The sequence below is a fragment of the Atractosteus spatula genome, chromosome 2, assembly GCF_055471065.1.
Source record: "Atractosteus spatula isolate fAtrSpa1 chromosome 2, fAtrSpa1.hap1, whole genome shotgun sequence".
NCBI lineage: Eukaryota > Metazoa > Chordata > Actinopteri > Semionotiformes > Lepisosteidae > Atractosteus > Atractosteus spatula.
The window spans coordinates 48,654,244-48,676,580 of record NC_142707.1 but is presented as its reverse complement, the minus strand read 5'-3'; the positions used below and the strand labels follow the sequence as shown (position 1 = coordinate 48,676,580).

Genomic DNA, 22,337 nt, shown 5'->3' with positions numbered 1-22,337 from the left:
CTGACTCCGGAGACAGCTGCTGTGGTCCAAGACTCCACACCGATCGCTACCCTCACACGCACACTTACACTGCTGTCCGTGGACACTGCAAGGGCTGTGTAGGTCCCTAGTGGCTGGTAGCTCATATTTTACGGACCTTGAAAAAGTGTAATATAGAAGGGAACGTATTGTGTCCAGATCAAAGTAAGAAGAAAGCATCGGACCAGGGTCTGCAGCTAATATATTGGGAAAATGAAGCAATTCAATTAAGTAGCCTTAAATCTCCGTCCCGAATGAGAAATATAATTATGCTCAAATATATTAAAGCAAAACGTATTGCGGTTTGCCAGCACTCTAGGAAACTCCCTTCTACACTACTTAAGATAATTTGTTTTCGCTTTTTAAAATTAAGGTGTCGTTTCTCATCTGTTTTCTTTAATATGTTATGGATTTAATTCTAAAATTACCAATTTAAAAGTGACAGATTAGGTGACGAAACAGTGCACTGTTGATGATCGAGAAAGACACAAGCTATTTTTATCCATCCATCCATCCATTTTCTAACTGCTACATCCAATTCAGTGTCGGTGAGCTGGAGCCTGTCCTGGCAAGCACCGAGCGCAAGGCAGGGTACACCCTGGACAGGACGCCAGTCCATCACAGGGCTGACGGACACACATACACACACTCACACCATGACCAATTTTCTATTTTCTAATACGCCAGTTAACCTACCAGTATGTCTCTGTAGGGTGAAACCCACATGAAGACATCGCAGAGAGTTAACATACAACCTCCACACAGATGGCACCTAAGGTCCCACATTGATCCGAGGACCCCAGTGCTGCAAGCTAATCACTGCTCAACCCTGCCACTCAAACTGTCTTTAAAGATATAAACATTTCATCAGCAAGTGTGTGTTCAGAACAGGAATGAAACGATTGAAATATGAGAGCCTACAGATTGAAACGCAATGGAGAAGTTAGTGGCGTGTCATTTAGAATGATCTTACATTACTCTGCTTCATTACTACATTACTCTGCTATTATTACCTTGCTGTGAATGATAATTCCTGCCAGCAAGAATTAACCTGTGAGCAACTTAATGTGACAATAGAGGTTGACCGAAGAGAACAAGATAAAGTGTCAGATTTGGATGCACGCACAATAAATTGAAATGGTCGGCGTTATTTTTATTCATCATCTCTTTGTTGAGAGGACAAATAGCAAACAATGGTGTAAACACAAGGGATTAATTGCTGTGGACTGACAGAGGAACACCTTTGGGTTTTCCTGTTTAAATTTCAGCTTTCTTTCCTAGCACAATGCTGTCTGCAGGAGGAGGATATCAAGGAGTAGGGGCGGCTTTCAGGAGCTGATGAGTTCAGGCATCTTCACATTCTGCGTCCAAAGGTCTCTAAGCCACAGACAAAGTAGCAGAGCGCTCTACAAGCAGGAGTCGTGAAAGCAGAGGAGCGATGGCATTGACAGAGCAGAAGCGAAGAACTGCTGGAGAGAATTCATTGTATGGTGCTTGACCCAGGGAACAGCTGCAGAGAGCATGCTGGGTAGCAGCGGAACTCAGAAAAGAGCAACAAGGACTCTTTCCGAGTGGTATCAGAAGATGTGTGAGTTGGCATCATCAGAGTCTTTGCTGACCAGCGGTACTGAAGCTGGAAGATGGATTGACATACTGTAGACCAAATTATGTTGGTCTGATTTCATTTACACCTTGTGTAAATAACTCACTTTGGCTTTAATCAGCAAAGGCATTTGCTTTGCCTGTACATAATGATCACTAAAACCATTGTTTATCCTGTAATGGTTTAATTTATTTTGACAAAGCTCTTATTTTTGCTGAGCTCTGTTTAGCTGTAGACTACAGCAGATACAGAAGTTCAGAGCACCAGCTGATCTTGTCATCCTCACTGACTCGAATTAAAAATACCTGAGAAAGTCGATCTATTGCTAGAAATACATGCTCAAGATCTGCTCTCCTAACACTTAGTGCACCATAACCAAGCGGACGACACCGACCCTCAACAACCCCAAACGTTTCCTGACCCTTATGGGCAGCAATGACCTGAACACTCATCAGAGAGAGGCCAGAATCCCCTTCTGCACCCTCTTCCTGTCGAACTATCTGACTGAAAATCCTCCAGGATGCCAATAGCAGGATCAACCACAGCTGCGCTAGCCTCTACATTGTGCACTTGATGAGCCACTTGCAAAGACTTGTGTTACAATGTGCATCTCAACAGGGAGGGAGTGCCCATTTTGGCCCAAAACATCAAATACACAGATGTGCATAGAGCCCAGCAAATGGAGAACTAGGGAACTGAGCAACAGTATGCCGGGGAACACAGGATATGAACCACCTGCCCCCCTGTCAGCACACACAGAGGACTGGTACACCCTACCGGCAGCCCACATGGCCCCAAAGAGCTGTGCAGATGTCATCTTGAAGAAGGAGAGGCTGACTCTGAACTCAGCCACATCCAACACCTGATGATCAAGATCTACACCAGGCTGATGGTGTCATAGAAGTCAAACATTAACAACCAGCCACCCTGAAGAAACCAAACATTCTCTAACAAAGTGATCGACTTGCAAGATTTCAGAAATGCAAAGTGTTATAATGTCTAGAAAGGTATTCCTAATGCACACAGAATGTTTCTTTCCACTTTTTCTATTAATGTTGTCAGTCTGATTTATTTTACAAGTTCATCTCATCTTAGTTCAAAGTGTCACAGTTAGGGCCTCTGAACATAATAAAAAGCAATTCCAAGAATCTCCAATATATCCTTCCATCCATTTCCTAACTGCTTCTTCCAGTTCCGGGTCATAGTGGAGCTGGAGCCCATCCTGGCAAGCTAGAATGTAAAGGATCCAAAACCTCTTTGTATACAAGCCATTTACAGTATAGGTCAATAACAGAGCAAGTCACCGAAAAAACATGAAAAAGAAGTATGTTTTCATGGCGCTTTCTTTTCCATGGAAGCAAAAATAACTATCTCCGGCATTAATGTATTGTCATATTTTTCATTTCCAAAAAATCACAATATTGACACGGTGGTGCAGCGATTATTGCTGGGGCCCTAGGTTCAATTCTAGGCTGTTCAATTCCAGTTTGTATGTTCTTCTCATATTCAAGTGGAGTTCCTCCACGTGCTCCGGTTTCCTCTCAAAGTCCAGTGGCATGCTGGTAGGTTAATTGGCTTCTGAAAAAACTGGCCCTGGTGTGAGTGTGAAGGTAAATGTGTCTGTGTGCCCTGCAATGGATTAGCTTCCCATCTAGGGAGTATCCTGCCTTGCACCTGTTGCTTGTCCCCGTGACCCTGTATTGGATAGAGCAGTTAGAAATGGATGGTTTATATATGGAAGGAACCTGACTTCATCCCTACACTGTAGTACAGTACAGTGCTTACCTACCTAGCAGCAACTCCATTATACAACACATCAATATTCTGGTACAAGGGAAATAGTGCCACCTATGGTACGCCAACATTTGGTCTTATCTAGCTTCTGATATAAGGATATAAGATTATTGGCTACTGTTAAACACCCCTGGGAGCTCGATGCCCTGGACAAAAGATCACATTGATCTCGTAGGTTTTATTTAACCTTTTATTTTTTATTATAAGTTACAAATAGTTGCATAGTTACAGCATTTAAATACGTTTTGACAACTGAAACAACAAGGCTTTTATAAAACACATTTTGTAGCAATATACTTTACTTCTGATCCATAAATCATCATTTGGCAGCTTTAACTGTTGTTACTAATTCGGCCCTTGTGACTAATATAATCTATTTTGTCTTTATCCTTAAAAGTTTTGTTCCATTATTAATTACAGCAATAGTGGAAATTCGTGCTTTGGAATTAGTACAATCCGTACATTAGATTTAAGAGCTTTCAGTATTCGTATTTTGGGAATTTGTTCCATGTACGTAGCTAAAAGGGAGGTTCAATCTCACAGAACAAAATTATGTAAACAGCAGGCGAAAGCTGCTTTTCTCAAAATAGGAGCTTCCGGCGGGGGCAGAGTAACAATAAATCCAAGACGGAAGCTGTAGTACAGCACCAGCGCAGCCTCTCTGTGATGACGCAGCGATACAAACCGACCAATGGGCGGGCGTCCTGAACGGAAATGGCGAAATTTGAATGTTCTGGGGAGGAAAACAGTAGCAGTAAGGCTGTTTCAGCTTCATGTGGAGATAATCTTGCAGATATGTTCAAGAGCAGTAAGTATGTGTGAAATATACCATCAAATTTATAGCATTTAATGTAGGATGTTTGCCGATTGATCGCCTCAAGAGGTATTTCTGGAGCACAGTGTTTTGAGGAGGTTGCGGAGATGGAAATTGCAGACTTTTTGATTGCAGTTCTGTTTTTTGAATGGCTGCATAAGGGTTGGGCAAAGAACATTCACTTTGTGTTGCGTTTTCCCGTATTTTGTTGTTTATATTGTAGTTTTTTCACCTCTTTAAGGTGAGGCGTGGGAATGTGTAGTTTATGAAATCCAATATTGATAAGTTTCTTTGACGAGGACGTAAGCATTCGTAACGGCGAAATAAAACAAAATAACGGCAAACTCGGTTGAATGCTCTTGTATACAGCGCCTTGTAGACACGCCTTTTTCTGTAAAAAGCGATCATTTATATATGTCTAGGTTTTCTTGGAGATTTGAATCCCAGTAAGTGCACTTTTGGTTTTAAGTAAGACTTAACGCTCGATAGTGATTATAATACACTAAAAAACCTGGATATTATGTTTTTATCATTCTTAAATTTTGTGACAGTATCACCACGTATCTGAGACGTTTATAAAAAATGTATGTAAATTATAAAAGTTCATAAAATTGCGAAAGCGGTTTAATGAAAAAAAATCTCCTGTTTTGGAAGTTGATCACCCACACATTCCTGACATATGACTTGTTTATACAAGAGCTGGGTATCCCCCCCGGTCTGAAAACACTGCTTTCAAACGCTAAATCCTTTTTAATAAGCGTGATGCAGCCGCTAACTTTCTGTGGTTTAATTATAGAACCAAAATTGACGGTTTATTTCAAACATACTTTTCGTGGTTAAACACACACTCGTATGGTTGTGAACGGTCGATCGGAGTCCAGTTTGAGCCTCATTATAAATTCTTTGGAAGAAATATAAATTATTTGTATATCTACAAAGATAGCATGTAGATTAAATTAAATGACAGTTAAAAGATTTTGGACTTAAGTACAAAATCTGCAGTGAGAACGCAGGTTTCACGGAGAGAACTGTACTGCGAGTAGAGTGAGTGGCTGAACGAGTTCAATCAAGCAGGTGTTCACACACAATATGTACAGCTTAGCGCTCCTTGCCTGAGCTCAGCCAATAAGACCTATTTACACCTAAATCGGATTATATGTACAGATAAGTATACATTTAGGCATCCTCGTGTTCATTCTCTCATTTATATGTTAAAAGTTGGATTGCAATGGGCGTGACTATTCTGTGGTAGACAGGGGACTCTTCGTGATATGTGACCTATTAACCTGATTGTGTTGTGACTTCTGTGAACTTGGGTGATATTTTGCGCTGATACCATGTAGACTTCAGCTGGAAGTGGCCATTCTTTTGGAGGACCCCTACAGTTGTGTTGTCTTACAGTGCTCACGGCATATACTGTACAGTGTCTTTTGCAATTGTGGTGAAGTAAATACAAAAAAAAAAACTCAGCACGGAAGCACTTTGTGCTTTTTTTTCTGCCATTACTGAAACATCCTGGGTCTATGCGTGTTGGATTTTGGGTCAGGTCTTTTGTGGACGGAGTGGCTCTGGAGCTTGAATGATGCCGGGCTCCGGCTCCGCTTCGGATCTGTTGCTCAGATGACTCCAGGAAACAGAGCTTGGCCAACCCTAATACCTGCTCAAATCTCAGACCGTTTCCGATAACATTAGTGCTTTCACCAACGTGCCAGGATTCTCCCACATCTGAAGTATTTGGTGTTTACTTAAATTGACTTGGAACGCCTCGCTTTCATTGTATCAGCGGTGCACCAAACATGATCATTTTAACAGTAACGTGGAGGTGTTTGTTTTGTTTAAGCGTCTCTGGAGTTTTACATTGCTCCGTTCCTCATCGCAGTTAAGCTGCATAGACGACTGCCTCGATTTTCTAATGTTCTTTTGCTGCACTACTGTTAATCTATTTCGGACACCCTAATATCTGAATTTTATAAATACCTGCTCAGCATCTATTTCTACACCTGTACCGAAACCAGGTTTACAGTAAACGTAGTTTGTAAATTATTTTGCATTTCTAAAGATTTGATAATACTAGCTATGCGAGATAAGTTTCTTTTGCTTTTGTTCGTTATTATTACAGTAACTAAGCATTTGAGATTTTATTTTTACTTACAGCCATGGATGATGAACAGCATACACAAAAGCAACTTGCTTTGCTTTCTGCAAGACTGAAGAATATTAAATCAAAGCTCTTTGATGAAGGTAATTACATTGTTGCACTATAGTATGTATTTGTCTAATATTTTGTGCATTTCGGTACACATTTTAAACATTACACAATGACTGCAAAAATGCTCAGTAGTAGTGAAATTAAGCTTGTTCTGTTTAAAAGCAAAGCGGATGCATGGTAGTTTTATTATTATTGGAGTTACCCTCAGAGTTGTTAATAAAAAGTAAGCTGTTTTTTCTCAACCTTAATTTTATAGAAGTGTTAATACATTTTTATTCTTAATTTTTCTTTGTCACTTCATACTTTTATCTTTTTTTCTTCCTTAGATGATACCGACAGCTTAAAACAGATTTTAAGTTCCAGCTCACCCGAATCATGCTTGGCCCATTTAAAAAACATAGAGAAGAGAGGCAACCCTCATACAGATCCATGTCTTCTAAAGAAGCTCGTTGACTGTTATGGTCATGTGTTTTCTTGTCTACCAGTAGAAAAGAACTGTCGCAATGAAAGCTATGCAATGATGCTGGTCAAGTTTGCAGAATTGAAAGCGTAAGTATATGGGTTAATATCACAGACGTGTGTGTGTGCGCTTTGCAGTGGTATCAGTGAAAAACATCCATTACTCCTTCATTGCTGCCTCTCCATATCTGCTGAGTAGTTCACCGTTTTTAAAGGCTAGACGATTGCTCAGTGTATTTTGGAGGAAAATCAATCAAAGTTTATCAAATGCACAACAATACAACATGCAGCAGTAGTTGGTGGCAGTGAAATGTCTTTTCTACGAGTTCACCAGTGGGAGGGATAAAAATCACAAAATTAAGGTTACATAATAGATATTAATGTAATAGTAATTGAATAAAATAAACTCAGACAAAACTCAATATAAATAGTTTTGTCTGAGAAAACATACTCCTCTGCAATTATTGGCCATATACAATTTCTTGTATTAGAAATTTGTCTTTTTGCATTCCCCAACTTGCTCTCCAAGAGACACGCAGACAGGGAGAGAGAAGCTTGGGTCAGAGTGCAGGGTCAGCCGTTTATACGGCGCCCCTGGAGCAGTTGGGGTTAAGGGCCTTGCTCAGGGGCCCAACTGAGTAGGATTCCTCTGCCGGCCACGGGATACAAACCAGCAACCTTCCAGCCACAAGCGCAGATCCTTAGCCACAGAGCCACTGCACTGCGCCAGCCACAGAGGAATGTAGCAGAATACTAGGCTCATTGGCAGTTAGTGGCTCTATCAGTGATAGATGAGATGCTTTTCCATCTTTCTATATTAAATGATGAATGGCCATGGTGACCTGCATGTCAAAAGATTGAATATATACAGTAAGAACGTGAAAATATAAATTTCATGATCCCCCCCCAAACATTTAAGTTTTGTGTATTTTATGAAATATTGAGGGGTTTTGCAAAATCCTTGCTTCTGTGTTTACAGTAGCATACTGTTTGTCTAATTCTTTCTCTCAAGGACAGACAATAAATGTTGCCATTTATTGTTGTTCTAAAACCAGAAAAATGTATAAAATCATGAATAATTATTAATTTTTCATTCAATAATTATTTGATTATTTTTATGATGAAAGCAAAAAATGTAGCTGTACAGTATTTTAAAATGGCAAATGCAGATTTCATTGATAATTCAGAGGTTAATATTGTTTTTGTTGCAGCATTGAAGACCCTGATGAAGCACATGATTGCTACAACATAGCTCGGCTGAACGCCAAGGGTTTTGCTTTTGTGCACATTGCTCATGCTCAGTTTGAACTTTCTCAAGGTAATCCCAATGTGCAGAAATGTGTCAATCCTGTAGTCTTCTATTTCTGGTAGGCTTGTGTAATGTGGTTCATATTAAAAGTGTTTTTTTCCTATTTTCTAGTTAATATTTAATAATTGTTTTTCGTGTTGTAGTTCTTTGGCTTACTGCACATATAATTCTGTTTTTTTCTCCACTGCAAACATCATATATGACAAATGTGTTCAACTAGACAATTTGTACAGACATAAGTATACTGGAATGTTTCATTTCTGCTTTTTTTTAAATTAAAGCTAGGAAATGATTAAACCAACTTTCAGAACTTTTTAGCTATGCAAACATACCAGGATAAGCACATGACATCCTTACATGAAATACTTATAATTATTTGATGTACATATGAATTATTTCAAATGTTATTTTGGGGGATTTATCATTTACTTCATTGTTTCAGATGCTTAAACATTTTTAATTGTAAAAGTACCTTTTTATTTTTCCAGGCAATGTGAAGAAAAGTACTTCAATACTACAGAAGGCACTGGAATTAAATGCTAGACCTGCAGAACTTTTGGAGATGGCACTGCGGAATTTAAGATCTGGGAAACAGACATTGGTGTCCCCTGAAGACAAAGAGAACCTGATAGGTTGATCTATTAATGTCCTTCTGTTTGGAAAATCACCACTTAGCATTTCTATTGCATGCATATAATCATGCGACTAATTTTCATCAGTGTTTACTTTTTTCTCCGTGCATTTGGTACAAGTTGCAATGGATTTATTTTAGTTTTATTCCTCTAGAAAACATTTTATTGCTTAAGTGCTTTCATCTCATAAAAATGTTTTCCGTTTGATATTGTGTAAAGGAATAGTATGATTAGTTGTGGATATGACTATTTGAAAGATATGAAAGCCTTGACATTCTCTTTTGAACAAGTACTGATTTTCCTTCGTACAGTGTCAACATATGATGCACAAGATTCTGTAAAAAGAAGTCTGGAGTTCCCAAAAAGCAGCAGAAGCAGTGAAGGGACAGGAGATCTACAGCTGAGTGGTTCATTCTTTTCTCAAGGGTAGGTCATTATTAGCCTGAAAGACCTAATAAACAGACATTCTGATTGGAACGTAAGTGTTGTCTTTAATAGGACCGGTGTACTGTATAATGTACCTTTTTTTTCAGTATGGATCTGAAGCTTGGGTCCCAAGAAGAACAGGGCACTTGCGGATGGAAATCTAGTGCGCACTTGAAAAAGTCTGTGGTATGACATTTTTGGTTTTTTTAGGAATTTTTCAAAGCTTCAGTGCTCATTTTCAGAAAATTATAAACATTTAAATGTATGAATTATGTTGTAAAAGACGTTCATATGCAAAATGGGAGACACAATGGAAATGTTTTGTTTAATGTCTTGTAATTCTTATGCATTACAGGTAGGAAGAGTTCCCATGCAGCCACTAACAAATCCAGATTTTGATATAAAAAAGAGTGACCTTTCCTGCAGTCATCTGAAACGGTAGAGTGAAAAATATAATATTTTATGTCCTGTATTGTTGGTTTGTAGTAAAAAGATTTTATAGGAAAAGGTGTTTAAAAAAAAGCTTGTTTTTAGGAAATGTTTTTCCTTCTTTTTCCTTCTTCCCCAAAAAAATTTACCAGGACTCATTGAGATGCTACTTTATTGTGTTAAATTTCAGTTTTGCTTTTTAGGCAAACGTCAGGAACAAGAACAAATCAAATGTTTGTGCCCTCATTGTCCAAATCAAGTAAGAATGGTGGAGATGGAGACTCCTACAGTCTCTTAAACCTAAAGGTACATTGATTTTTTTCTATTAATATAAATTCTTACTTTGGTAAATGTTGAACGTGTCTCCATTTATAAGAGTCAGACGTCAAAATCATGTTAGATTAGTAACTAAAAATTGTTCAATATCTCTGCTGAACTGTGAAAAATGTCCATAAGACGAATAATTTAATGAATTAGCTCCTTTATGTCTGTGTAAAGTTCATAAGCTCATTAGTCAGCTTAGTTTTTGAATTTTTCCTAGCATTTGTGCACATTATTCAATAGATATATTTCCTTTAACTTATTTCTAGTTTTTACTTTTCATAATGTCTAAGAATATTGTTTTTTACATTTTGATTTAGGCGTTATAATACCAGGCCTCTCTGAAAAATCAGCTAGATAAGAGTTGGAATGTAAATTTGAAGACTGTCTAGACTGGACCTGTACATCATTGTTTCATAGGGGCAGTTAAGGGTCTATGCTTTTCTTGTTCTGCTCTGATATGGTAGTTCCTATTTACATAATCTGTTGATAGCGTGGTAAATTTCAATCAAAATTTTATCTCCACTTTTTCTTCAGTCATCAAACATCAGTCCTGAGAACAGCGGTGCTGAGCTGCCTGGAGTTTCTGATTCAACAATGACGCTTTTGAACAAAGTAGATAGAAATGTTACTCCTGGAACAGAAGGTAGGTTATTAATCATTTCTAACAAACCTCTTTAGATTTTTTCATATTTAGCCAAAATACAATTCCTTGTAACAAAGACAAGAAGAAACAAGAAACAGTAACAGTAATAAGGTGTGCTACATGTTTTGTACAGTTTCTGTCATCGCTGACAGTGCCGCACTGGAGATGTGTTATGATAGAGAGAGGATGGTGGTAATGTGGATATGGCTGTTTGGGGGAAAGTGGTTTCTGTCTCTGCTAATAATGCAGATACTGTAGTTAATACCAAAGCATTGAAGTATTCTCTAGGATAGCCTGAATATCTTAAAACACAGGCAAATCAGTTCAGACCACAGGCAAAAAATGACTTAAGATGGTTACTTTGATCAGAAGTAATTTGCATTTTTTTCCCTCTTCTTAAAGGCACTCCATTACAAACACTGACTTCTGTATCACACAATAAAAAGCAAAAAGATGCACCAACAAACCTAAAGATGTCTTCAAGTCTGGAGCAAAGCAAGCCTAGGTCTAAAGACCCTCCATCACATGCCTTCAAAATGCCAACACAAATAAATAGACAAGCCTTCCTTGAGGTCAGTACGATGTTCTTCAATGCAATTTGTTTGGGTGGGGGGATTTATTTATTCATCATGTTAGAGTTATGATGCTTATTGTTATTAATCCCCTTAGGACAAGCGGTCACCTGCAGAACATGCTCAGCATCAAGTTCAAAACTCTATTCCAGCTCCATCCAGACAGTCTTCAGAAATGGTCTTTGAGACTCCAAAATACAAAAAGTCCAGCTTGAATACAAACAGGTATGTTTGGAACATCAGATTATAAAAAGGTACATTTTGTCTCATGTATATAGTGTCATTTGTGCTCAGACCTTTTAAGTCAGTTTGCATCTGATTTCATGTTCTTATATGTTGGATTATGTGCAATATCCTCCAAAGGTATTGGGACAGTGAACTCTTATCTATTGTTTGTATTAATTGTATTTTAATATTTACTTAAGCTCTACCTATTTTTCTCCATTAAATTGATATTGTTGAATGTTTTTATTTTGGAGGTGGCTCCACTGGGACAATGGGTTTACAGGTTACTCAGGTGGTTGGTTAGATGTTTACTGTTGGGTAGTTAGGGATTGCTTAAAGATTTGTGAACATCCTATCAACCGACCTCACTTTGACTAGTCTATAATTGAAAATCAAAATGAAAACAAAAGAACGTTTTATTAAAGAGAATCATGCAACTTTGAAGCTGAAAGAAAAACCCAATGAAGCACAGAAATTGTGTGCTAAAATGGACAATTTGGGTGCATAATAAAGAAAGAAACCAGAGGTATGATTACCAATCATTTTTTAGATTGAAATCCAATTGAGCAAGCATTATATACATGCTGAAGAAAAAATGAAACCAGAACATCCGAAGAATATGCAAGAACTCACAATGGCTGCAGCAAAGGCTTGGAAAAATATCATGGATTATACCAAGAGTTTGATGAGTTTAATGGAAAACAGATTACATGCAGAAATTTTCTCAAAGGAACAAATACAATAAAATTGAGGTATTTGTGGGTTAGGTACCTTAATTTGCAAATACAAAACTTGATACCATATGGAGAAAAATGTTCATATCTGTAGTTATGTTTGTTATAGCTAAGCTATATCAGGAATAATTAAAGTCAGTAATTATTGGTAGTATTTTTAATTATAATTGCTGCAAACTTCAAAAAGCAACTTTTTTTCCCCTTTAAAGCAAGTTATTGCACATGCAAATTAGATCAGTGTTATATCTTACCCTGTATTAGAGTACATTTTTTAATTTTCTTTGCTTTTTACATTGTTTCTATTACTTTTCTAAATGTAGCACAACTGTGCTATAATAAAGTTATAGTTAAAGCACAGGAATAACAGCGAGGAACGTAAATTAAGTGTACTCACTCCTGGTCTTGCGATTTGTGTATTTCTCTTTATTTCTTTGCTATAATTTTCCGCAAAATACGTGAGAACTGAGACTGTGATAACTTAAGGGACAATGGAATATATATTTAATATTTTGTTTCAACACTGAGTCACATACATCACTTTAAGTCATAGTATCATAGTACAATAACAGGTCTACACACATCTACTACTTTCCTGAAGGAAACTGAATAAGCATTCCCCATGATGCACTGCTACCCAAACATGTGAACTGTTTGTTAATCAAACTGTGCCTTGGCTACAGAGACTGGTGCAGGTTGGGCGAAGTGTTTCGTATGATGAAAATGCTGCGGAAGTGGGTGCCCGTATTTTTCCCCTGCTGCACAGTCCACACATAGGTGAATTTGGTCTTTAAATGTGGAAAAAGTGGTCACTAATAATCTTGTGGATGTTGGGGTATTACTGTATGGGCTTTTACACTCTGATATTTACATAAATGGTGTGCCAATATTTATCCGTTGAAATAGAAATTACTGGATTAAACAGCATATTTGTTTTTTTCATATGGTCAAATGTATACTTGGAGTTGCCCAAAAGGATAAGATATATTTTGCTTATTATTCCGATTATGACAAATACAAATGATATAAATTACAAATATCGACTTTGTCCCAATACTTTAGGATGGCACTATATGTTGAAATAGAACTTTTAACCTGGGATTGCATGACAAAACCAAAATCAATCACAAAAAACAAATTTTAGAATTATATACAAATCATAAAAATAAGAAGTATTATGTTGTTTGCAGTGATGCAGATTTATATTATTGTAATGGAATATTTGATGATGGAAAAAGAACTAAAAAATCTTTTTTCTGTGGCAGCTGTGTTACTCCAGTTTTGAGGACAGACCCTCCAGCAGCGGGGCAGAATTTTACACCTTACAATTATGGGTCATGTCAGCATCCAGGCCAGCTGCAACAACCTTCCACTCCTTTTAGCCAAGTCAGCTATGCGCAACAGCCTCCTCAGGTAAAGAGATTGTGAACTTGCACATCCATTATAGATATAATTATGTAAACGCTAATGGAGTTACAGATATGACCTTATATTATCCATGCGTGCATCCCTACTATTGTAATACTTTTTCCAATTGTAGGTTCCAGCGTTCTCCAATGAGTCAATTACAATCAAAGGCAAAGCCTACTTCATACTCAAGCAAATAGGAGTTGGTGGTTCCAGTAAGGTAACCCAGTTTACTTTTACTTTCCAGTTTCTTCTAGGTCTGCTAAATGATAGGTGTTGTTTAAGTAGGTCTCGGTTACTGGAGTTCAACATTTTGTCATCATAATTTGTCACATTATAATTATTGCTCATGCTATTTGTAATGCTGTGCTTTTTTAATTTCTTAGAGCATTTTCAGCATGGCTGAAATAAAAGCCTATAGATATTTGGACAACCAGGACTAGGACTGTCCAAGAATAACTATCTATAACTACTTTGTTAAATGCATGTTTAATCAACTTTAACAAGCTAACGTAAAATAATATTTTGTAAAATATTGTGACTTATGGAATGAGTCTATATTGTTGTATTTCATATATCATTGGTATCACAAATTGTAATCTATGTGCATCTTTTATATATCGGAAAAAAAGTAAAGCACTTAAGAGGCTTAAGGAGGCTTTGGATTAATAGTTACCTATATTTCTTTGAAAGTGTAGTTTCTGTGCGTGATTTTTAATGTTTTATTTTCAGGTGTTCCAAGTTCTGGACAGCAAAAAGCAGCTGTACGCTGTTAAATATGTGAATCTCAAGGAAGCAGACAGCCAAACCATTGAAAGTTACAAAAATGAGATTGAGCACCTTAATCACCTGCAACAATATAGTGACCAGATTATAAAGCTTTATGACTAGTAAGTGAAAAGAATGGCATGTATTGACTGTAGTTAATATTTAAAATGCTTTCATTTGTATCAATGAAATTGCCTATACTGTTGTAATTACTATACAATATATTTCTTCAGTTGCATTTTCAGATCTTTTGACAGATTTTACTTGTTTAAAGCATGGCACGCCTCTAGTGTAGAAAAGAATGATAACATTTATGTTCACAATTTGTTGATTTTCTTTAGGATGTGTGTGCTGTTTTTTAATTTAAAAGTAATTTTGTTAACATGTTATAAAGAAATGCGGTGGATTATAAGTTTAAGTTTTCAAATCTAATGCAGCATTGTTAAATAGCTAAAAAATCAAGACCTTTTTAATTTAAGTTTTAGGACTTAAGTTTTGTACAATTCTTGACCGCAGTAATTTATACAGCAGAAACAGATATTGGCTGCAAGAATTCAAAGCTGGTGATTTTTTTTCTAGAAAAAAAGTTATTTGATTAATCACTTTGAAACTGGACATTAGGTGTCGGAGAACTGTAGAGCTTTTTGTGAGTTCTGTGCCTTATTCATTCCTTTATCATTTCAGTGAAATCACAAACACTTATATCTACATGTTAATGGAGTGTGGGAACCTTGACCTTAATACTTGGCTGAGAAGCCGAAAATCCGTAAATCCCCTGGAGAGAAAGTTCTACTGGAGAAACATGCTGGAAGCAGTTCATACTATCCACAAACATGGTAAGAACAAGTTTGTATAATATGCATGCTGAAGTGGAATAGATTTGTAGCAGCACATACAGTATAGTAGTGTAATATACTGCCGAATTTTTCATAGGAATCAGTAACTTCGGTAAAGATGTTCTTGAGGTCTTGCTAGTCTTGTTTGACAGGGGTTCCCACTACTGGTCCTGGATGACCTTACAAATAACTGATATAAAGTCTGAGAAATTATAAATTATAATTATAATCAAATACATATTTAAAAATTATACTAAGATAAACTTTACAATTGTTTATGCTCAAGGGACTTCTCACTGTCCTAGAGCTGTAACAGTATTTTTGCACCACTTGACAAAATACCCTTTTATGTTAAAAACAGGTATTATCCACAGTGACCTGAAACCTGCCAATTTTGTAATTGTGAATGCATCACTCAAACTCATTGACTTTGGCATTGCCAACCGTATCCAGCCTGACGTGACCAGCATTGTAAAGGATTCACAGGTAAGTGGATGTCAGACTGCAGTATTAGACATGTGTTATCATCTCTCTTGGATAGAGCCCACTCTACAAATGTGCATGTATTTTAATGCCTCCTTAAATATTGCACTTTTATGGTCTATATGCTATTTATTTCTTAGTAATCTTGTTTTATTTGGTAAGTCTTGTATGTAGCGATGCTTGCTGCTTAAATTGCCCCATTGGGGAAATAGTTTGAATTGAATCTGTGCCATTTAAAAATTGCATATGCTGATGATAATGCTGCATGCTTTCATGATATAGGTTGGAACCCTCAACTACATGCCCCCTGAGGCAATTAAGGACACCACCTCTTTTGATGGAAGGTCTAAGGTAAAAGCCTCTCAGATTATTTGTAGTGTTCAATGGTTACGATCTCATTCTTCGAAATTATTCTTCCCCATTGTTTTGTGATTGGATGATATTGAGTGATGTCCTCCAGATCAATCATCATGAGAATCAGTCCTCCAGGCACAATTTCCAATCTGTGTAAATTACACTGCACCATTTTACTTGATCCCATTACAGATATTGGAAACATGAGGATAAATGTGCCTCTCTCTGGCAGGATATTAGTGGGACGAAAAGCACTGGATGTCTGGTGCACAGACTTCCCTATATTGATTCTTGGTCTTGATAAATGTCTTCCTGAAAGCTTTTGTGTAAGTGGCTTGACACAACCAGGATATGGTCACTTAAAAAGGCTCATTGAAGTGATGAAGACATCCATATCCACCCTGCAGCCACTATATATTTTATTTACTGTTTTTCTAAAGACTGTTTACTAGAGGTCTCTGATTATAGACAGCCTCAATTGAGTGATTGTTATACTGTGGTACACCTCTTTCTGAAGATTAAATGATGGATGAATAAAACAAGTAATGTGCTTAATTAAGGGAACTCTAGTCCTTGAGGTCTGATTCAAATGACGTCTGAATTAAAGAACCTTGCCTGCAACGGAAAAATTGTTCCAGGTATCTAGAAATGCCTGTCATATGCCATTCTTATCAAAATATGTAACATTCTTGCTGCTAGGGCCAAATATCTTCCTCTTCTTTGTATTTTGTGATTTTTTTTAATTACATTTATGTGAAGTTACATAATACTTGCTCCATCCTCATCCATAATCACTGCCTCAGACTGTCATGAAGAAGGTACCTTTTGATAGTTTTTCCAATGAATATCCTCACGGTGAACTTGCAGTGAACAAAAAAAAAATGAGTGGGATTTGGGTGTAGTGTATATTTGCAAACTAAAGGTTATCTGTAAATTTTCTGTTAGATGTAACATTTGTGGATTACAATGAAGCAGTAGCTTGTTAATTAATCTATTTATTTTTGGCTAATCTAAACTGTTTTGATTAACTTTCAATCGCATTTACATGTTAGCAGTAACTTGTAAGAAAAATTTCATCTTGTGTGTGTAATACCCATTGCTTGAAAACAAGCACCAGTTACACTGCCATATACTAGGATTTAGACGTTTATGGTAAGGCACTAACGATATGTTTGCAGCTGCATTGCTTCAATAAAGTAAAAGTATGCGCAGCGTATTGTACTTTTGATAGTTACCAAAAACTTCGCTTTTGAAAGATGGCAGAAGAATATGAAAAGGATGCACAACATTAAGTGTAATGTCTCAAAAGCAATTTGTGCTGTGCTGTCTAAATATTGTTAATCAGCTTTATTTCTCATTGTGAAAAACGTGTACAATATTAATAGAATTTGAAATTGAGAATGTCTCCGAAACCTTCTGCTGTGTATCAGTGTGGAGGAGGAAGCTACAGGAGGCAGGTTGCGAACCTGACCAAACAGATTTTGCCCTTAATTATTACGGAGTGCTAGTCATTGAAAGCATTAGTGAGTGTAGCATATGAGGCACAGGGGAGGGGGAAACCGGGGACACAGTAATGGAAACAGCAGTCAAGTTCTGAGGAATGACAATGTTTTTGGACACAAGCAGTAATTCATTATGAATGTGCTATACTAATGACTGTTTTTGTTCATTCTTAGATCAGTCCCAAAAGTGATGTTTGGTCACTTGGATGCATTTTATATTGCATGACCTATAGAAAGACTCCATTTCAACACATTACGCACCAGATTGCAAAACTGCAAGCCATAATTGACCCGTCTCATGAAATTGAGTTTCCGGAAATTTCAGAAAAGGACCTTCAGGATGTCCTCAAGGTATGCATTTTAGTTCTTGAGTTCATTTACCTTTTCTTTCCAGCTACACAACATAAATACACAGCGTGCAACAGTTCAGCCTCATTTTTCTTCAATCTTGTTCTTTGGGAGATATAAAAATGGGTTGTCTTGTTAGTTTAAGGGGGGGGGATAAAGTGATCACCTCTACTTATCCATATTGGAGAGAGATTTGAGATGAACAATTATCCTGCTGCAAACTTCATCAACTGGAAATGGAAACTCATCTCCACCTACTGGTGGGAAAAGTGCTGTTAAAAAGTGCTAGTAATGAAGTTTCCTGCAGTTGGTCCAGTCCTTTAGTTCCCAAATTGAGTCATGGACAAAGTCATCCTGTCTAATTTGTTTGAATTTGTTCAATAATGTTAAGCAGAAGTGCAGATTAGTGTTTCTGTAGTTGTAATTTTATTTTCAGACGTAGCCATCCCTTTCTTTTTAGAGAAAATATAAACCTCTTAAATGTAGAACTCTATGGAACCTATGAGACGGAAAGGTATTTTTTTTTAATTGATGTCCCTATTTCAGTAACTTTCGTTTAAAATGTATTGTTCCAGTGTTATTCAAAACATTCTGTTTTCATTCTGATTTCATTTCATGTGAAATGCACTGGTAATATGAGCTGGATATCAAATAGTTAAGCAGAGGTGTGAAATGTAGTATGACATTTTTTAACAAGAAACAAGAATAAACAAAAATGTCCTGTTTCATAGCGGTGCTTGGTACGCAATCCAAAAGAGAGAATTTCCATTGCAGAGCTTCTTGCGCATCCATATCTCCAGCTACAGCCACAGCCCACACCCGAACCAGGTAATACAGCCAATGAAATAAGTCACTTTATCAGAAAGTCTGGTTTGCATTTTTCTTGAGGGGGGGAGAAAAGACCCATATAATATGCATGCTTAGTTTGTTATAGTGAAAGGAGGTTAATAAAATTCCTTTTGTCACCCACTTTCTGAGCCTGGTCAGCATGTTGGCTTACAAAATGGGTGAGGTTCAGAGAACTTCTCGAACATTTAAGAAGTAAAATGAACAGTGGCAGGTGTTGTATAAATAGGTGAAATCATTTTGTTTATGAGTTCTTAAAAGCCAGTGCTAAATGCTGTTATTACAACTAGAAACATCGTGGAATTTGTAGACGGGAGGCTAATGGGTTTAAAACATCAAATGTCATCGAGTTGTCCATGAATATACTTAATATTTAAAGTCACTTGTAAAGTTTAAAGTCACTTGCTGTGCTGGGAGTTACTTGTGACTGTGCAGGATCAAGTAATGTTCTAGAAAGTACAATATCTTCCATAATATCTCAAAAAAACTATATTCTATAAATTGCTTGAGCCCGGTGCTTTGGTTTGGAACACTGAAACAATCTCTGGAGGCCCATTATGGAAATGAATAATGGACAAATCACATGCTTTCAATACGCTGGGATTTGTAAAAGTGAAATTAATGCATGAAATTCACTTGATTAGACTATAAACTAGTTATAAGTCAAATAACTTAAATAGGGTGACTTACTTATACAGGCAATTGTAAAGGGCAAGAACAAGTAACATTTCTACCTAAGAGTGTAAAGTTATATTGTTTGAATTTTCTTTGGATTTGCTTTATATATTGTAGCAAAGGATCCATTACAAAATTCACATTTTATAAATCTGCCTCTTTTTTAGAAACAGATTGACTTAAATACAAAGTGACAATACAGTAAAAGATCCAAATGAACATTTGGTAGTGGTTAATACAAAATTCTACATGTAGATACAACCCACTTTTTGTCAAATGTAAGGTTTCATACATTTTCTCAATTTGGATCTGCTCTGCATTTAGGTGTAAATGATCAAAATATAGCAATGTAACAGCTTAAAAAGTAGGTGAAATGCTCTTATGTAGATACCAATTACCTTTTCCCTGCAGGAGATGTAACCTGATAGAATATAACATTTAGGTTCCATATGTAGAAATTAATACATTCAGCAAACCTGTTAGTGCACAGTTCTAAAAGTTAAACTTGTCTTAAGCTGGAGTTTAAAATCTATATTTTAGTTCAAATCTGGACCTTCTGTAATGGATGAAAGCATTTCTTTTTATGAGTTTGGCTGTGCTGTTGTGTATCTAATGTCTAGAAACGATGCACAAAATTAACATTGCTTAATTTTCTACAGTTCAGTTCAACAGTCAAGAACTGAAACAAATCTTCAGCAGTCTTGCAGCTTTAAATTCACCAAACAGCATTTCAAGAGCTGCCAATGTAAGTATAACTGGCAAGTTTTAATGACATTTTCAGCTTAAACTGACATCTCAATGGGAGGTGTAAATTAGTTTATCAGTGACATAAAGGATTATAGTATTTGCAAGACTGTTGGCTTATGAAGATTCCAATGGTGTAATTGATATCTCTGTGTAAACTGTGTTGATTCAAAGGGACTCCGTACTGATGCAGTACTTATTAAAATTGACATAACGCATTGTGAGGATGTCTCTCACAGATGTAATTAGTCTAGGAAATACATCTGTCTTCAGGGTAAGAGCAAGGACACAGACCCAGGAAAACGTACCGTGTGTTAGTCCAAGAAGAGCAGACTACAGTAGGCTCATTGTATATAATAGTAATTAACACATAAACGGTTCTTGTGTTTAAAAGTCACACCCCTGACATGTACAAAATACAATTTTATGGTTAACTCTGCCTCTCCTATATGTAATAGAAAACTTGTATGTCAAGGTATTGCAATTAACCTAATAACTTTTTTTTTTCTTTTAGAACTTGGCAAAGATGTGCAGCACTGGCAAAAAATTTGACCTGTCTGAATGCGTGAAACCTTCTACTAACTCCTCCTGAGACCAGGATGGCTGTGACCATTGCGGAAACTTATTAACATTTCTTACACCTTTTCTGTCAGCCAATCATTGCTTTTTTAAATTACATTTCTCAGAACCCTCAACAGGGATCTTATCAGCAGCTGCATGTTGATTAGATTTCTGACTACTGCTCTTGGATGTTTCCGTAAAGGTTTTTATTCTCAGTAATGGTGTATTTCTCGCATGTGAACACTTTGCTGTACAGTTGTCGATCTACACCCAGAAAGAGCCGGTGTAGGGTTGTACTCTAATTGACAAACATCCTACATAATCATATTTTGGATATTTAGCTACTTCATCTCACTCGCCATTTTTTGTAAATGCATATGTTAAATAAAACAATGTTCTTTGTAAGCCGCCTGTTATTTTTTCATGGGGTACAAGTTTATACCAGTTTTCCATGTAAAAGCATTTGGTTCAGTTCTTGCATAATTGTGCAAATTGGATAGAAAGCTCAATATAATCCTCTTAAGTGTTTATTAATAGTGTATTAATAGTGTATAAGCCTAAATGTACCTTCATAAATGCATTTTAATCTAGTATTGTTCATTAGCAGTATTGTTTAATGGAACAAGTAAAGGTTTATTCCATGCTAAAAAGAGAAGAAAGGAAACGCAATGTTTTGGCTAAAGAGCCTTCTTCGGGTGTGAGGATTGTTTAATGTTCTGTAATATACCGTATTATCATACCAGTTCATAAGTTTGTCACATTAGAAAACTCAACCACATTTATGCAAATGTGATGCAATTCATGAGATACCAAACATTCTCAAATTAATATGGTTGATAGAATTAGTAATAAGAAAAGGTAAGATGGTCACTAGAGTCCTAATGTCTTAAAACGACAGTAGACTAACCAGCAGTCATTCCATGAGTAACTAATTCAGAAATCTAGTAAACTGAAAATCGAGACCGGATTGGAAGTTTTCAGGACCACACAAATGGATAAGCAATGACAGACCTTGTTCGTACATGTCTGAGGTCATGGTGTACTAAAGGAGCCTTCAGTTTTTTGGGTCCCTGGAAAGCTGTGAAAAAGCTTGGGTGTGATGAACATATTTTAAATAAATGGATCTACAAAGAAGCTAAATATATAGAATGGAGATCAGGGAGTTAAACTGCAAGGACTCTACAGTTAAGTACTTGTATCTAAATGACAGACATGTTCATAAAGATGAATGTAGGAACACAAGCTGCTGCGTCAGTATATGACTATGATGTGAATGATTGCTTGCATTTATATAGCTCTTTTCATTCCAAAAGGCTTCACATGTAAGAGGGGATCCACTGCATCCATCACTGAATTGCAAAACACCCATCTGGGTAATGCATGACAGCCCGTTTGTGCCAGCGGCCATACTATACAGCAGATAAGGTGGAAATGTGTGACATTAGTTTACCAATTGAATTAAGAAGGAAATTTGGTCAGGCTGTGTAAGCCCAAAATGGAATCACTACTCCACATTTATTTAGAGAATCTCACTTAACTAAGCAAATAACCTTCTTTTAACAAGCAGCAGCAGTAACAGTTTCAAACAGAGCATATACAAATATGCCACAAGCTCAAGGATATCT

The 22,337-nt window shown here is 36.7% G+C and overlaps 1 protein-coding gene across 1 annotated transcript; it reads left to right on the top strand.

The window, feature by feature from the left end:
• Positions 1 to 4,093: 4,093 nt before the first annotated feature.
• On the top strand, positions 4,094 to 21,117 carry ttk (ttk protein kinase). Its single transcript, XM_088938705.1, has 22 exons — positions 4,094 to 4,223; positions 6,384 to 6,470; positions 6,765 to 6,987; positions 8,109 to 8,215; positions 8,695 to 8,838; positions 9,150 to 9,264; positions 9,372 to 9,450; positions 9,620 to 9,702; positions 9,897 to 9,999; positions 10,552 to 10,660; positions 11,063 to 11,232; positions 11,330 to 11,457; positions 13,454 to 13,601; positions 13,729 to 13,815; positions 14,328 to 14,485; positions 15,048 to 15,199; positions 15,561 to 15,685; positions 15,965 to 16,033; positions 17,713 to 17,889; positions 18,618 to 18,714; positions 20,067 to 20,152; positions 20,666 to 21,117. Exons 1-22 carry the CDS (start codon positions 4,130 to 4,132, stop codon positions 20,741 to 20,743), a joined length of 2,619 nt encoding a protein of 872 aa, XP_088794831.1. The 5' UTR covers positions 4,094 to 4,129; the 3' UTR covers positions 20,744 to 21,117.
• The last annotated feature ends 1,220 nt before the right edge of the window (positions 21,118 to 22,337 follow it).

Bases quoted from the DNA above. Each gene is read 5' to 3' on its own strand.
- ttk (XM_088938705.1), top strand. From the start codon at position 4,130: ATGGCGAAATTTGAATGTTCTGGGGAGGAAAACAGTAGCAGTAAGGCT. The intron at 11,458-13,453 runs GTATGTTTGGAA...TTTCTGTGGCAG, and splicing joins TCCAGCTTGAATACAAACAG to CTGTGTTACTCCAGTTTTGA. The intron at 13,602-13,728 runs GTAAAGAGATTG...TTCCAATTGTAG, and splicing joins ATGCGCAACAGCCTCCTCAG to GTTCCAGCGTTCTCCAATGA.